At 49.1% G+C, this 15,964-nt stretch overlaps 2 protein-coding genes across 2 annotated transcripts in view; one reads left to right on the forward strand and one right to left on the reverse strand.

Annotated features, from left to right (window-relative positions):
• LOC134984570 (oocyte zinc finger protein XlCOF7.1-like) overlaps positions 1-15,964 on the reverse strand; it is a 326,662-nt gene that overhangs the window by 188,473 nt on the left and 122,225 nt on the right. The window contains exons 6-9 of the mRNA XM_063950127.1: positions 14,813-14,935; positions 13,201-13,232; positions 6,269-6,347; positions 6,052-6,149 (exon numbers count right to left, since the gene is read on the reverse strand). Of these exons, the coding sequence (XP_063806197.1) occupies positions 6,052-6,149; positions 6,269-6,347; positions 13,201-13,232; positions 14,813-14,935 (332 nt within the window). The remainder of the gene's footprint in view (positions 1-6,051; positions 6,150-6,268; positions 6,348-13,200; positions 13,233-14,812; positions 14,936-15,964) is intronic.
• Positions 15,155-15,964, forward strand: part of LOC134984566 (oocyte zinc finger protein XlCOF6-like) — a 191,900-nt gene continuing 191,090 nt past the window's right edge. The window contains exon 1 of the mRNA XM_063950121.1: positions 15,155-15,199. The gene's annotated coding sequence lies outside the window, so the exon portion shown is untranslated. The remainder of the gene's footprint in view (positions 15,200-15,964) is intronic.

Raw genomic sequence — 15,964 nt, forward strand, 5'->3', positions numbered from 1 at the left:
CAGCAAAGGCAAGAGGGCTCAAACGGAGACTCTTACAAGGCCTCCAAAACCACGACAAGTCCCAAGGGGCCACAGGTGGCACATATGTAGGCTGAATCCGCTGCAAACCCCGAGTGAATGTATGGACATCAGGTAGGGTAACTATCTTTCTCTGAAACCAAAGGAACAAAGCAGAGATGTGAACCTTGAGGGATGGCAGAGATGTGAACCTTGAGGGAGGCCAGACGCAGGCCTAAGTCCAGGCCCTGTTGTAGAAAGGCCAATAGTTTGGCCGTACTAAACTTCGAAATGTCATGATTATGAGACGCACGCCAAGTGAAGTAAGCATTCCAGACCCTATGGTAGATCAGAGCAGAAGCCGGCTTACGGGCCTTCAACACAGTTTGAACGACCACCTCAGAAAAACCCTTGGCCCTCAGGACGGAAGCTTCAAGAGCTACGCCGTCAATGCCAGATGGGCCAAATCCTGGTAAACACAAGGGCCCTGAACGAGGAGGTCCGGTCGTTGTGGAAGTAGAAGGGGACGATCCCACGAGAGTCCCAGTAGATCGGAGAACCAGTGCCATCTGGGCCATGCTAGAGCAACCAGAAGTAGGTTTCCGCCTTCTTGCTTGAACTTCCGTATTACTCTGGGCAGGAGTGACACCGGAGGGAACACATAAGGTAGCTGAAAGTTCCATGGTATTGCCAGAACGTCCACGAACGCAGCTTGAGGATCCCTTGTCCTTGCTCCGAAAACTGGAACCTTGTGATTGTGTCGAGATGCCATCAGGTCCACATCTGGAAGGCCCCACTTGTCCACGAGGAGTTGAAACACTTCTGGATGGAGGCTCCACTCTCTGGCATGTACGTCCTGATGAATGAGAAAGTCCGCTTCCCAGTTTAGGACGCCCAGAATAAACACTGCCGATATGGCTGGCAGATGATGTTCCACCCACTGAAGAATCTGTGATACTTCCCTCAATGCCATGCGGCTTCGAGAGCCGCTCTGATTGCTGTACGTCACTGTAGTGGCATTGTCCATTCTACTTGAACAGGTCTGTTCTGTATGAGATGCTGGGCTATTGTCAATGCATTGAACACTGCCCGCAGTTCCAGAATATTTATCGGGAGTAGAGACTCCTCCTTGGTCCACCGACCCTGAAGAGAGTGCTTTTCCAACACTGCTCCCCAACCTCTTAGACTGGCATCCGTCGTCAGCAGGACCCAGTTGGATATCCAGAAGGGACGGCCCCTGCACAACCGTTGGTCCTGGGGCCACCAGCTCAGTGACAGGAGGACCCCCGGAGACAAGGAGATCATGTGAAACCTGATCCGGTGAGGCAGGCCGTCCCACTTGGACAGAATCAACTTCTGCAGAGGGCGAGAATGGAATTGAGCATACTCCACCATGTCGAAAGCCGACACCATGAGACCTAGCACTTGCATTGCCGAATGAATCAACACTTGCGGATGAGATAGGAAGCATTGAATCCTGTCCTGAAGTTTCAGGACTTTCTCCTTAGACAGGAACAACTGCTGGTTGTGAGTGTCCAATAACGCTCACAGGTGTACCATGCTCCGAGCAGGAACCAGGGAGGATTTCTTCCAGTTGATCAGCCACCCGTGGGCTTTCATGCACTGGACCGTCAGATCGAGATGACACAGGAGAAGATCTGGGGAATTCGCCAGGATCAACAATTCATCCAGATACGGCAGGATCCTGACCCCTTGACGGCGGAGTGAAGCTGTCATGACCGCCATAACTTTGGTGAAAACTCGGGGAGCCGTTGTCAAACCAAAGGGTAACGCCCGAAATTGGTAATGTAGGTTGCCCACTGCAAACCTCAGGTACTGCTGATGAGATACCGCAATAGGAATATGCAGGAAGGCATCCTGTATGTCCAGGGAGACCATAAAGTCCCCAGGCTCCAAGGCCAGAACAATAGAGCGCAGAGTTTCCATACGAAAGTTGGGAGACCCGCACATGCTTGTTCAAGGACTTCAGATTGAGAATGGGCCGTGAGGACCCGTCCGGTTTTCGGGACTAGGAACAGCATTGAATAGAACCCGTTGCCTCTTTGAGCTAGAGGAACCTGTACCACCACTCCGGTGGACAGGAGGGAGTGCACCACCAAATGCCAAGTGTATGCTTTTGCCGGATCCAGAGGCACATCTGTCAAACAAAATCGATGAGGGGGACGATTCTTGAAAGGTATGGCGTAACCTCGAGTGACGACTTCCCTTACCCAGTTATCCGAAGTGGTCTGCAACCATTCATGGGCAAAACCTAGAAGTAGGTCCCCCACCTTGGGATCCCCCAGTGGGAGGCACGCCCCGTCATGTGGCAGGCTTGTCAGTTATGGAAGCAGGCTGATGGGCGGCCCAGGCACGCTTCGGTCTGGGCTTGGCAGGTCTGGAAGCACGAGCTTGCTTTGGGTACGCCTGACCTTTTGCTTTACCTGGAGTACGAAAGGACCGAGGGAAAGTACTTTTAGCCTTCTGTGCGGAAGGAGCCGTACTAGGTAGGCAAGCAGTTTTAGCAGTAGCCAGATTAGCCACAATCTTATTGAGGTCTTCTCCGAAGAGAATGTCTCCCTTGAAAGGAAGCACCTCCAGGGTTTTCTTGGAATCCACATCCACCGACCAGAATCTCAACCAAAGGATACGTCTTGCCAAGACAGACATAGAAGCAGCCTTGGTCTCGAGCACCCCGGCATCGGAGGCCGCCTACTTAAGGTACAGAGAAGCCGTGGTAATATACAAGAGACATTGTCGAGCATGCTCAGACGCATTGGAAGGCAGTTCCGCCGCAAACTCCTAATCCCACGCCTCAACAGCTTCAGCAGCCCAAGTTGCTGCAATGGTTGGCCTATGCACCGCCCCCATTAGGGTATAAATCGCTTTTAAAAAACACTCCACATGTCTATCCGTCGGTTCCTTCAGGGAGGTGACGGTAGTTACTTGTAGAGCAGAGGAAACAACCATTTCCTCCATTACGTCTGCGGCCTCACTACCACGCAGTGTGGGAGAAGCCCCAGCGTCATTGCCACGTGTAGCAGACATAAGAGCGTGCACAATATCGGGAAACCTGGTACAAGGTGTAGCAGCAATATACCCAGCAAGAACACCCGGTGATGTGACTATGACAGCACAAACCGGGAGTTCAAGAGATAAATCGATATGGTGACTATAAATCACAAGGAAAAATACACAGTAAGTATATCTTGTGATACAATCCTATATTATACAGAAAGACATCTGATACACTTAGTCACTCAGGTATAACAATATAGGAATTGCCCGCTGAGTGAAATACTCTGCAATAAGGCAGCCACGCAGCAGCTACATGCACACACACATATATAGTCACACACGTACCATGCAGAAATCATACACCATAAACTGCACTGGACTAGCAATACACAGTAATACTCAGTACGGCTATATGTGATAACAATAGATATAACAATATAGGAATAGCCCACTGAGTGAAATACTCTGCAATAAGGCAGCCAGGCAGCAGCTACATGCACACACACACATATATATATATATATAGTCACACACGTACCATGCAGAAATTATACACCATAAACTGCACTGGACTAGCAATACACAGTAATACTCAGTATGGCTATATGTGATAACAATAGATATAACAATATAGGAATAGCACGCCGAGTGAAATACTCAGCAATAAGGCAGCCACGCAGCAGCTACATGCACACACACATATATATAGTCACACACGTACCATGCAGACATTATACACCATGAAACTGCACTGGACTAGCAATACAAAGTAATACTCAGTACGGCTATATGTGATAACAATAGATATAACAATATAGGAATAGCACGCCGAGTGAAATACTCAGCAATAAGGCAGCCACACAGCAGCTACATGCACACACACACATATATATATATATAGTCACACACGTACCATGCAGAAATTATACACCATAAACTGCACTGGACTAGCAATACACAGTAATACTCAGTACGGCTATATGTGATAACAATAGATATAACAATATAGGAATAGCACGCCGAGTGAAATACTCAGCAATAAGGCAGCCACACAGCAGCTACATGCACACACACACACATATATATATATATAGTCACACACGTACCATGCAGAAATTATACACCATAAACTGCACTGGACTAGCAATACAAAGTAATACTCAGTATGGCTATATGTGATAACAATAGATATAACAATATAGGAATAGCCCACTGAGTGAAATACTCTGTAATAAGGCAGCCAGGCAGCAGCTACATGCACACATACATATATAGTCACACACGTACCATACAGAAATTATACACCATAAACTGCACTGGGCTAGCAACACAAAGTAATACTCAGTATGGCTATATGTGATAACAATAGATATAACAATATAGGAATAGCCCGCTGAGTGAAATACCCTGCAATAAGGCAGCCACGCAGCAGCTACATGCACACACACATATATAGTCACAAGCGTACCATGCAGAAATTATATACCATAAACTGCACTGGGCTAGCAACACAAAGTAATACTCAGTATGGCTATATGTGATAACAATAGATATAACAATATAGGAATAGCCCACTGAGTGAAATACTCTGCAATAAGGCAGCCACGCAGCAGCTACATGCACACACACATATATAGTCACACACATACCATGCAGAAATTATGCACCATAAACTGCACTGGACTAGCAACACAAAGTAATACTCAGTATGGCTATATGTGATAACAATAGATATAACAATATAGGAATAGCCCACTGAGTGAAATACTCTGCAATAAGGCAGCCACGCAGCAGCTACATGCACACACACATGTATAGTCACACACGTACCATGCAGAAATTATACACCATAAACTGCACTGGGCTAGCAACACAAAGTAATACTCAGTATGGCTATATGTGATAACAATAGATATAGCAAAGCACAGTAGGTATTGGATGTATATCACAGGGTGTTTGTACCACACCACCCTGACTGTATGCACTCTTTCTTATCTAACACAGTCGCAGTGACAGGTAGAATACTAAGTGTCCTATAGGAAGCACAGCGCTGGCAGTCAGGAGGTTCCACAGAGGAGGATTTGCCCCAGCAAAAAAAAATTGCTCAGCCCTGTCTGTAATGTCCGCTGCCCGGGAGTGAGGGAGAGAGAGAGATGCAGCTCCAGGACGGGAACATTTGCAGAAATAGCGCCCTGGGTCTGGGGGAGGGGCCACAGGTCAGATCTGCTCCCCCTGCTGACATCCCCACCGGGCGCTGCGGGCAGTGAAAAGCGGGGTTATGTATAATAAAAAACCCAGACCTGTGCCCTGTAATTGTCCCTGGTGGCTAGTGGCGCGGCTGCCCAATAAAAGTGTCCACGCCAGCGCACGCGCAGCCCGCCTCCTACAGCCGCGCTTGATCGCGGTAAAGAGCGGCCAGAGAGACCCCTTACCCCCCCCCCCGTACCTGCGGCCCCCACGATCCGGGAGGACGGCGGCGTGTGTGTGACTGATGCTGTGAAAGAACCGGAGCCTCCGCTGCAGTGACCCGGCAACCAGGGCTCGGGAGTATACAGCGCCGCTGGGGGTGATGGAGCTGCAGTCAGGGAAGTCTGGGAGACGTTACCGGCTGCAGCCCTGTTACTCTGTCAGAAGAATCTTCAGTCTTTTCCTTTACAATAAACCCATCAATAGGCTGCCTAATGCAGCACCCCTGTTATATGCCTGCTTACTGCAAGACACCAACCTACTGACTGAGCTGTGCACGGAGGCGGGGCTATAGAGGTGGGGCTATAGAGGAGGCGGCACTGAGCATCTTGGGAACAGTCAAAAGCTGTGAGCCTGTTGGTGCCTCGGATCAAGATCCTACTCTACACCCGATGTTAATCCTTGTGGAGCCCAGTGTACCCCGCAGCAGAAAATACAATGGCATTTGCGTAGTGATTAAACGGAGGTGAAACAGTATAATATCAGTGTATAATACACACACAGCTCCTCTACAGATCATATAGTGACAGTCACTTTGGTATATTGGATGAGACCCTAAATCCCACCTACCTGATCCTCCTGTGGGGTCCTGTGATTCTCCTCTGTACAATCCTGGGAATACAGAGGACGGGGACATCTCTCTGGGGTATCTCTGTTACTGGGCCCATCTGTAGGAGACACACAGTGACTGAGTACAGTGTATATATGTGATTATCAGATGATGTGTGTATATAGGGGGCCCCCATACCTGCTCTCCCCTGTACAATACATGAGAGTCTCCTCTTACCCAGTGATGTGAGGGGCCGGTGATTCTCCATCATCACGTCCTTGTACAGACCCCTGTGTTCCTCTATATACTCCCCCTCCTGCATGGAGACATAGACAGTGACATCCTGACACCTTATAGTAACCTGACACACACAGTGATACAGTCATCACCCAGATACATCCCCTGGTGTTACTGTATAATGCTCCATTCCCAGCAGTCACCTCTCCAGTCATCACCCAGACACATCCCCTGGTGTTACTGTATAATGTCCCATTCCCAGCAGTCACCTCTCCAGTCATCACCCAGACACGTCCCCTAGTGTTACTGTATAATGTCCCATTCCCAGCAGTCACCTCTCCAGTCATCACCCAGACACATCCCCTGGTGTTACTGTATAATGTCCCATTCCCAGCAGTCACCTCTCCAGTCATCACCCAGACACGTCCCCTAGTGTTACTGTATAATGCCCCATTCCCAGCAGTCACCTCTCCAGTCATCACCCAGACACATCCCCTGGTGTTACTGTATAATGTCCCATTCCCAGCAGTCACCTCTCCAGTCATCACCCAGACATGTCCCCTGGTGTTACTGTATAATGTCCCATTCCCAGCAGTCACCTCTCCAGTCATCACCCAGACACGTCCCCTGGTGTTACTGTATAATGTCTCATTCCCAGCAGTCACCTCTCCAGTCATCACCCAGACACGTCCCCTGATGTTACTGTATAATATCCCATTCCCAGCAGTCACCTCTCCAGTCATCACCCAGACACTTCCCCTGGTGTTACTGTATAATGTCCCATTCCCAGCAGTCACCTCTCCAGTCATCAACCAGACACATCCCCTGGTGTTACTGTATAATGCCCCATTCCCAGCAGTCACCTCTCCAGTCATCACCCATACACATCCCCCGGTGTTACTGTATAATGTCCCATTCCCAGCAGTCACCTCTCCAGTCATCACCCAGACACGTCCCCTGGTGTTACTGTATAATGTCCCATTCCCAGCAGTCACCTCTCCAGTCATCACCCAGACACGTCCCCTGATGTTACTGTATAATATCCCATTCCCAGCAGTCACCTCTCAAGTCATCACCCAGACACTTCCCCTGATGTTACTGTATAATATCCCATTCCCAGCAGTCACCTCTCCAGTCATCAACCAGACACATCCCCTGGTGTTACTGTATAATGCCCCATTCCCAGCAGTCACCTCTCCAGTCATCACCCATACACATCCCCCGGTGTTACTGTATAATGTCCCATTCCCAGCAGTCACCTCTCCAGTCATCACCCAGACACGTCCCCTGATGTTACTGTATAATATCCCATTCCCAGCAGTCACCTCTCCAGTCATCACCCAGACACTTCCCCTGGTGTTACTGTATAATGCCCCATTCCCAGCAGTCACCTCTCCAGTCATCACCCAGACACATCCCCTGGTGTTACTGTATAATACCCCATTCCCAGCAGTCACCTATCCAGTCATCACCCAGACACATTCCCCGGTGTTACTGTATAATGTCCCATTCCCAGCAGTCACCTCTCCAGTCATCACCCAGACACGTTCCCTGGTGTTACTGTATAATGCCCCATTCCCAGCAGTCACCTCTCCAGTCATCACCCAGACACATCCCCTGGTGTTACTGTATAATGTCCCATTCCCAGCAGTTACCTCTCCAGTCATCACCCAGACATGTCCCCTGGTGTTACTGTATAATGTCCCATTCCCAGCAGTCACCTCTCCAGTCATCACCCAGACACGTCCCCTGGTGTTACTGTATAATGTCCCATTCCCAGCAGTCACCTCTCCAGTCATCACCCAGACACGTCCCCTGATGTTACTGTATAATATCCCATTCCCAGCAGTCACCTCTCCAGTCATCACCCAGACACTTCCCCTGGTGTTACTGTATAATGTCCCATTCCCAGCAGTCACCTCTCCAGTCATCAACCAGACACATCCCCTGGTGTTACTGTATAATGCCCCATTCCCAGCAGTCACCTCTCCAGTCATCACCCATACACATCCCCCGGTGTTACTGTATAATGCCCCATTCCCAGCAGTCACCTCTCCAGTCATCACCCATACACATCCCCCGGTGTTACTGTATAATGTCCCATTCCCAGCAGTCACCTCTCCAGTCATCACCCAGACACGTCCCCTGGTGTTACTGTATAATGTCCCATTCCCAGCAGTCACCTCTCCAGTCATCACCCAGACACGTCCCCTGATGTTACTGTATAATATCCCATTCCCAGCAGTCACCTCTCAAGTCATCACCCAGACACTTCCCCTGGTGTTACTGTATAATGTCCCATTCCCAGCAGTCACCTCTCCAGTCATCACCCAGACACATCCCCTGGTGTTACTGTATAATGTCCCATTCCCAGCAGTCACCTCTCCAGTCATCACCCAGACACTTCCCCTTGTGTTACTGTATAATGTCCCATTCCCAGCAGTCACCTCTCCAGTCACCACCCAGACACATCCCCCGGTGTTACTGTATAATGCCCCATTCTCAGCTGTCATCTCTCCAGTGATCACCCAGACACGTCCCCCGGTGTTACTGTATAATGCCCCATTCCCAGCAGTCACCTCTCCAGTCATCACCCAGACACGTCCCTCTGTGTTACTGTATAATGTCCCATTCCCAGCAGTCACCTCTCCAGTCATCACCCAGACACATCCCCCAGTGACTGTATAATGTCCCATTCCCAGCAGTCACCTCTCCAGTCATCACCCAGACACATCCCCTGGTGTTACTGTATAATGTCCCATTCCCAGCAGTCACCTCCCCAGTCATTACCCAGACACATCCCCTGGTGTTACTGTATAATGTCCCATTCCCAGCAGTCACCTCTCCAGTCATCACCCAGACACGTCCCCCGGTGTTACTGTATAATGTCCCATTCCCAGCAGTCACCTCTCCAGCCATCACCCAGACACACCCCCTGGTGTTACTGTATAATGTCCCATTCCCAGCAGTCACCTCTCCAGTCATCACCCAGACACGTCCCCTGATGTTACTGTATAATATCCCATTCCCAGCAGTCACCTCTCAAGTCATCACCCAGACACTTCCCCTGGTGTTACTGTATAATGTCCCATTCCCAGCAGTCACCTCTCCAGCCATCACCCAGACACACCCCCTGGTGTTACTGTATAATGTCCCATTCCCAGCAGTCACCTCTCCAGTCATCACCCAGACACGTCCCCTGATGTTACTGTATAATATCCCATTCCCAGCAGTCACCTCTCAAGTCATCACCCAGACACTTCCCCTGGTGTTACTGTATAATGTCCCATTCCCAGCAGTCACCTCTCCAGTCATCAACCAGACACATCCCCTGGTGTTACTGTATAATGCCCCATTCCCAGCAGTCACCTCTCCAGTCATCACCCATACACATCCCCCGGTGTTACTGTATAATGTCCCATTCCCAGCAGTCACCTCTCCAGTCATCACCCAGACACTTCCCCTTGTGTTACTGTATAATGTCCCATTCCCAGCAGTCACCTCTCCAGTCACCACCCAGACACATCCCCCGGTGTTACTGTATAATGCCCCATTCTCAGCTGTCATCTCTCCAGTGATCACCCAGACACGTCCCCCGGTGTTACTGTATAATGCCCCATTCCCAGCAGTCACCTCTCCAGTCATCACCCAGACACGTCCCTCTGTGTTACTGTATAATGTCCCATTCCCAGCAGTCACCTCTCCAGTCATCACCCAGACACATCCCCTGGTGTTACTGTATAATGTCCCATTCCCAGCAGTCACCTCTCCAGTCATCACCCAGACACATCCCCTGGTGTTACTGTATAATGTCCCATTCCCAGCAGTCACCTCCCCAGTCATTACCCAGACACATCCCCTGGTGTTACTGTATAATGTCCCATTCCCAGCAGTCACCTCTCCAGTCATCACCCAGACACGTCCCCCGGTGTTACTGTATAATGTCCCATTCCCAGCAGTCACCTCTCCAGCCATCACCCAGACACCCCCCCTGGTGTTACTGTATAATGTCCCATTCCTAGCAGTCACCTCTCCAGTCATCACCCAGACACATCCCCTGGTGTTACTGTATAATGTCCCATTCCCAGCAGTCACCTCTCCAGTCATCACCCAGACACGTCCCCTGGTGTTACTGTATAATGTCCCATTTCCAGCAGTCACCTCTCCTGTCATCACCCAGACACGTCCCCTGGTGTTACTGTATAATGCCCCATTCCCAGCAGTCACCTCTCCAGCCATCACCCAGACACATCCCCTGGTGTTACTGTATAATTTCCCATTCCCAGCAGTCACCTCTCCAGTCATCACCCAGACACATCCCCTGGTGTTACTGTATAATGTCCCATTCCCAGCAGACACCTCTCCAGTCATCACCCAGACACGTCCCCTGGTGTTACTGTATAATGTCCCATTCCCAGCAGTCACCTCTCCAGTCATCACCCAGACACATCCCCTGGTGTTACTGTATAATGTCCCAATCCCAGCAGTCACCTCTCCAGTCATCACCCAGACACACCCCCTGGTGTTACTGTATAATGTCCCATTTCCAGCAGTCACCTCTCCTGTCATCACCCAGACACGTCCCCTGGTGTTACTGTATAATGCCCCATTCCCAGCAGTCACCTCTCCAGCCATCACCCAGACACACCCCCTGGTGTTACTGTATAATGTCCCATTCCCAGCAGTCACCTCTCCAGCCATCACCCAGACACACCCCCTGGTGTTACTGTATAATGTCCCATTCCCAGCAGTCACCTCTCCAGTCATCACCCAGACACATCCCCTGGTGTTACTGTATAATGTCCCAATCCCAGCAGTCACCTCTCCAGTCATCACCCAGACACCCCCCCCCTGGTGTTACTGTATAATGCCCCATTCCCAGCAGTCACCTCTCCAGTCATCACCCAGACACGTCCCCTGGTGTTACTGTATAATGTCCCATTTCCAGCAGTCACCTCTCCTGTCATCACCCAGACACGTCCCCTGGTGTTACTGTATAATGCCCCATTTCCAGCAGTCACCTCACCAGTCATCACCCAGACACATCCCCTGGTGTTACCGTATAATGGCCCATTCCCAGCAGTCAGCTCTCTAGTCATCACCAAGACACATCCCCCGGTATTACTGTACTCACAAGTCTCCTCAGACCCCAGTCACTTCCCTGTATTATTACTATAGATAGAAGTGACGTTATTGTGACGCTCCCAGATCCCCTCACCTCCCCAGTCATGTCCCTGTACTATTACTGTAGTACCCTAGTGATCTGAAGGCCTTGGGACACTATGAGGGGGCAAATCAATGAATGAATGTGTAGATCTATAAGGTAATAGAGATGCTGCCAACTGATGTATACCATATATGTGATAATAACTTGGATCTTTCTAGTGATCCAATAATGTATAGTGTGTTTATGCATGTTATTATTCTGTGCCTGCTGAAGGTGAGGGGACTCTGGGAAGCGCGCAGTGCACGGGGGAGATCACGGAGAAGCTTCCAGAGGTCCCGTGTGCTGAGAGAGGTGGCTGGGCGCGTGTAGTGGCGGTTTTGTTGGTGGGCTGACTAAGGGGAGAGAAAAAGGCTGGCGGCTGAGACGAGGGAGCTTACAGGAAGGCGGTTCCCTGCGAGTGAGAGAGCCCCTGTGGGGGAAAGGAATTGGATGTCTTCTGCTGCGGGTGAGAAGCGATGTGTTAATTTTCCCTGGTGGACGCTAAGCAGGGAAGTCCTGGTACCTGGTTGTCACCGAGAGTGCTGGGAGGCGGAGCGCTGGCGGGGCAGGCTAGTACATGGGAGGAGACAGCAGTTCGGGCAGCAGCTACCAGGAGTCCAGCAGTAGCAGACAGTTTATCCCCGAGGCAGAGCCGAGTCCCTCATCCCATCCAACCCGCAGGGAGAGCCCGGTTGTTGGAGGAGGCGGAGGCGGGGGGAGGTCCAGACCGGGCACACTATCATTGTAAGTGCAGGATGCCCCCATATAAATCCTGCTAATCTGCATACTTCCCTATCAGCCTTTAACTATTAAAGTACCAGCCCCCAGCACAGTAACACAGGGACCAGCAGCATCGGTGGATCTGAGGAGTATAAATATCACCTCTAGAGACTCCATATCCATTAGATAATGACCAGCCGGGTAGCAGTCATAGAGTGCGGGGTGTATAATGATGAAAGCAGCTCAGAGAGGGCGCAGGGTCACCTAAACTTGGAAATAATACACTAGGGAGACTAAGCACCCCTCGCCTATCAGAGACAGGTGCCAATAACCGGGACTTCTGTATATTCTGGAGCCACCCCCATGGATCTACAGTGGGGCTATGCTTATACTGGGACAGGTAACACAGATCATCACCCCACTATATGTAACGAGTAGACCACGGGTGTCAGGGATTCCAGGGTGTAGAGCTCCACGTACTACCTTCCTGTTTCAGGTTGTCTAGGAGCGCTACAATTAGATCTTCCATGGAAACCATGCTATTCATTGCCGTGAAGTAGGGATTGCTCAACAATCATGAGGACAATTGCTCCAAGTGGATACCCATATAACCAAGAGTACTTCTTATACACAGACACGAAAGGGCCCCAACCGTGCACGATTATAGTAAGAGAACCCGGGTGGGAATCATATTTTATGTATTGTATGCATTACCTTATATATAGGTGGGTATATTATTATGTATAGGTGGGGTATATTATTATGTATAGGTGGGGTATATTATTATGTATAGGTGAGGTATATTATTATGTATAGGTGGGGTATATTATTATGTATAGGTGGGGTATATTATTATGTATAGGTGGGGTATATTATTATGTATAGGTGGGGTAGATTATTATGTATAGGTGGGGTATTAGTAGAACGGTTCATGGTTTGAGTATTATATGATATAACTGTATAAGGTGGCCTATAACTTCTTGCATATTAAAACTAGTATATTTACCGGTGGAACTGTCTCCGTATCTGTGGAAGAGCCTGAAATCACAAAGGAAAGGTACGATAGGTAAATGTGCATAGTCCTATCTGGTTATATCACATACCGACCACTACAGGGGTAGGGTATTTCTTAAGCGATTAGAGTATTGGGCTCTAAATAGCTTGGGTGGAGGCACATTGCACATATACACTGTACCCCCAGGAAAAAGAGGGGTTACATTACTATAGATATGTGATGTCACTGTGACACTCCCAGATCCCCTCACCTCCCCAGTCATGTCCCTGTAATATTACTATAGATATGTCATGTCACTGTGACACTCCCAGCTCCCCTCACCTCCCCAGTCATATCACTGTATTATTACTATAGATATGTGATGTCACTGTGACATTCCCAGCTCCCATCACCTCCCCAGTCATGTCCCTGTATTATTACTATATATATATATATATATATATATATATATATAAGTGATCTCACTGTGACACTCCCAGTTCCCCTCACCTCACCAGTCATGTCCCTGAATTATTACTAGAGATATAAGTGATGCCACTGTGACGCTCTCAGATCCCCTCACCTCCCCAGTCATGTCCCTGTTTTATTACTATAGATATAAGTGATGTCACAGTGACACTCCCAGGTGTGTGATATACATTTGCTTCATACTGAGCAATATATTCAATCCCAACAATTACATATAATAAAATTTATAATAATAACAATAATAAAAAAAATAATAATAATAAAGACACAAAAGGCTGCACCCCAGTATAAAAATAATAACAGATGTCTTTAAAAGCAGGACACCTCAGACCATTCCTCCAGTATTGTAGGACATCACCACCACTCCCAATGTATAATAATAATAATACCAGGACACCACAAGCTGCTCCACCTGTATAATAATAATAATAATAATAAAAACAATAATAATAATTACAGGACACCACAGACCGCTCAACCTGTATACTGGACACCACAGGCCGCTCCCCCTGTATAATAATAATAACAACAACAGGACACCACAGGCCGCTCCCTCTGTATAATAATAACTGGACACCATAGGCTGCTCCCCCTGTATAAACAGGACAACACAGGCTGCTCCCCCAGTATAGTATTAATAACAGGACACCACAGGCTGCTCCCCCTGTATAGTTTTAAAAATGAGACACCACAGGCTGCTCCCCCTGTATTATAATAATAACAGGACACCACAGGCTGCTCCCCCTGTATAATAATAATAATAATAACAGGACACCACAGGCTGCTCCCCCTGTATAGTAATAATAATAATAACAGGACACCACAGACCGCTCCCCCTGTATAATAACAATAATAATAACTGGACACCACAGGCCGCTCCCCCTGTATAATAATAACTGGACACCATAGGCTGCTCCCCCTGTATGTAACAACAAGACAACATAGGCTGCTCCCCTTGTATAGTATTAATAACAGGACACCACAGGCTGCTCCCCCTGTATAGTTTTAAAAATGAGACACCACAGGCTGCTCCCCCTGTATAATAATAATAACGACACCACAGGCTGCTCCCCCTGTATAATAATAATAACAGGACACCACAGGCTGCTCCCCCTGTATAGTAAGACGCCATTACCTGATCTCCACGGACAATGCGAGGCTGCAGCAGTCGACGAAAACTCACTTCCTGTATGTGGAACGCAGAGTCCGGAAATAAGGTGGAACGCACAGACAGGAAGTAGGGCATGATTGGCAAAGGCTGCTTACTGGTTACTGGCCCCTCCCCTCCTTCACCCTGCCAACAGCCCCGCCCTCTGTAAATACTATTGTCATATATGTCCTCAGTGCAGGAGGCCGGCGGCCATTTTCTTGTAGACCAGTCCGGCAGCAGCAATAGGTTCCCTGGCCGTGTTGTGACGTCAGGAGCGGCGGCCATTTTCCCCTGGTCTGAGCTCCGCCTTCCTTCTATCATTCCCACAAGGCAGCAGGAGCAGAGAGCAGCCATTGCTGTGTCTGGCAGCAGGTAATGATATTATTATTATTATTCTATAGGCTGAGCAGCTCTGGTGTCAGGTTCTGTACTACAGGGGGAGCAGCCTCTGGTGCCTTGTTATAGTGCAGCTGGAGCAGCCTCTGGTGCTGCATTATCCCTGTACAGGTGGCTGACACTCTAGTGTCCTATTACTGTAATACAGGGGGCGCAGACCCCGCAGGTATCGTAATACAGAGGGCGCACACCCCGCCGTTACCGTAATACAGGAGGCGCAGACCCTGCCGGTACCGTAATACAGGTGGCGCAGACCCCGCCGTTACCGTAATACAGGTGAAGCAGACCCTGCCGTTATCTAAATACAGGTGGCGCAGACCCCGCCGTTACCGTAATACAGGTGGTGCAGACCCCGCCGTTACCGTAATACAGGTGGCGCAGACCCCGCCGTTACCGCTATTCTGTACATATAATGGCATTGTACTATACAGGGGAGCACTATGTGTTGTCCTACTCTACAGGGGGAGCAACCTGTGTTTCCCTTTTATACAGGGGGAGGTGCCTGTGGTGTCGTGTTACTATTATTATATAGGGTAAGCAGCATGTATTGTCTTCCTAGAAGGAGTGGCATGTGTTGTCATAATATACAGGGGTAGCATCCTGTGCTGTCATAGTATACAGGAGGAGCAGCCTGTGTTGTCATAATATACAGTGGTAACCACCTGTGCTGTCATAGTATACAGGAGGAGCAGCCTGTGTTGTCATAATATACAGGTAGAGCGGCCTGTGTTGTCATAATAT

The sequence above is a fragment of the Pseudophryne corroboree genome, assembly GCF_028390025.1.
Source record: "Pseudophryne corroboree isolate aPseCor3 chromosome 3 unlocalized genomic scaffold, aPseCor3.hap2 SUPER_3_unloc_64, whole genome shotgun sequence".
Taxonomy (NCBI): Eukaryota; Metazoa; Chordata; class Amphibia; order Anura; family Myobatrachidae; genus Pseudophryne; species Pseudophryne corroboree.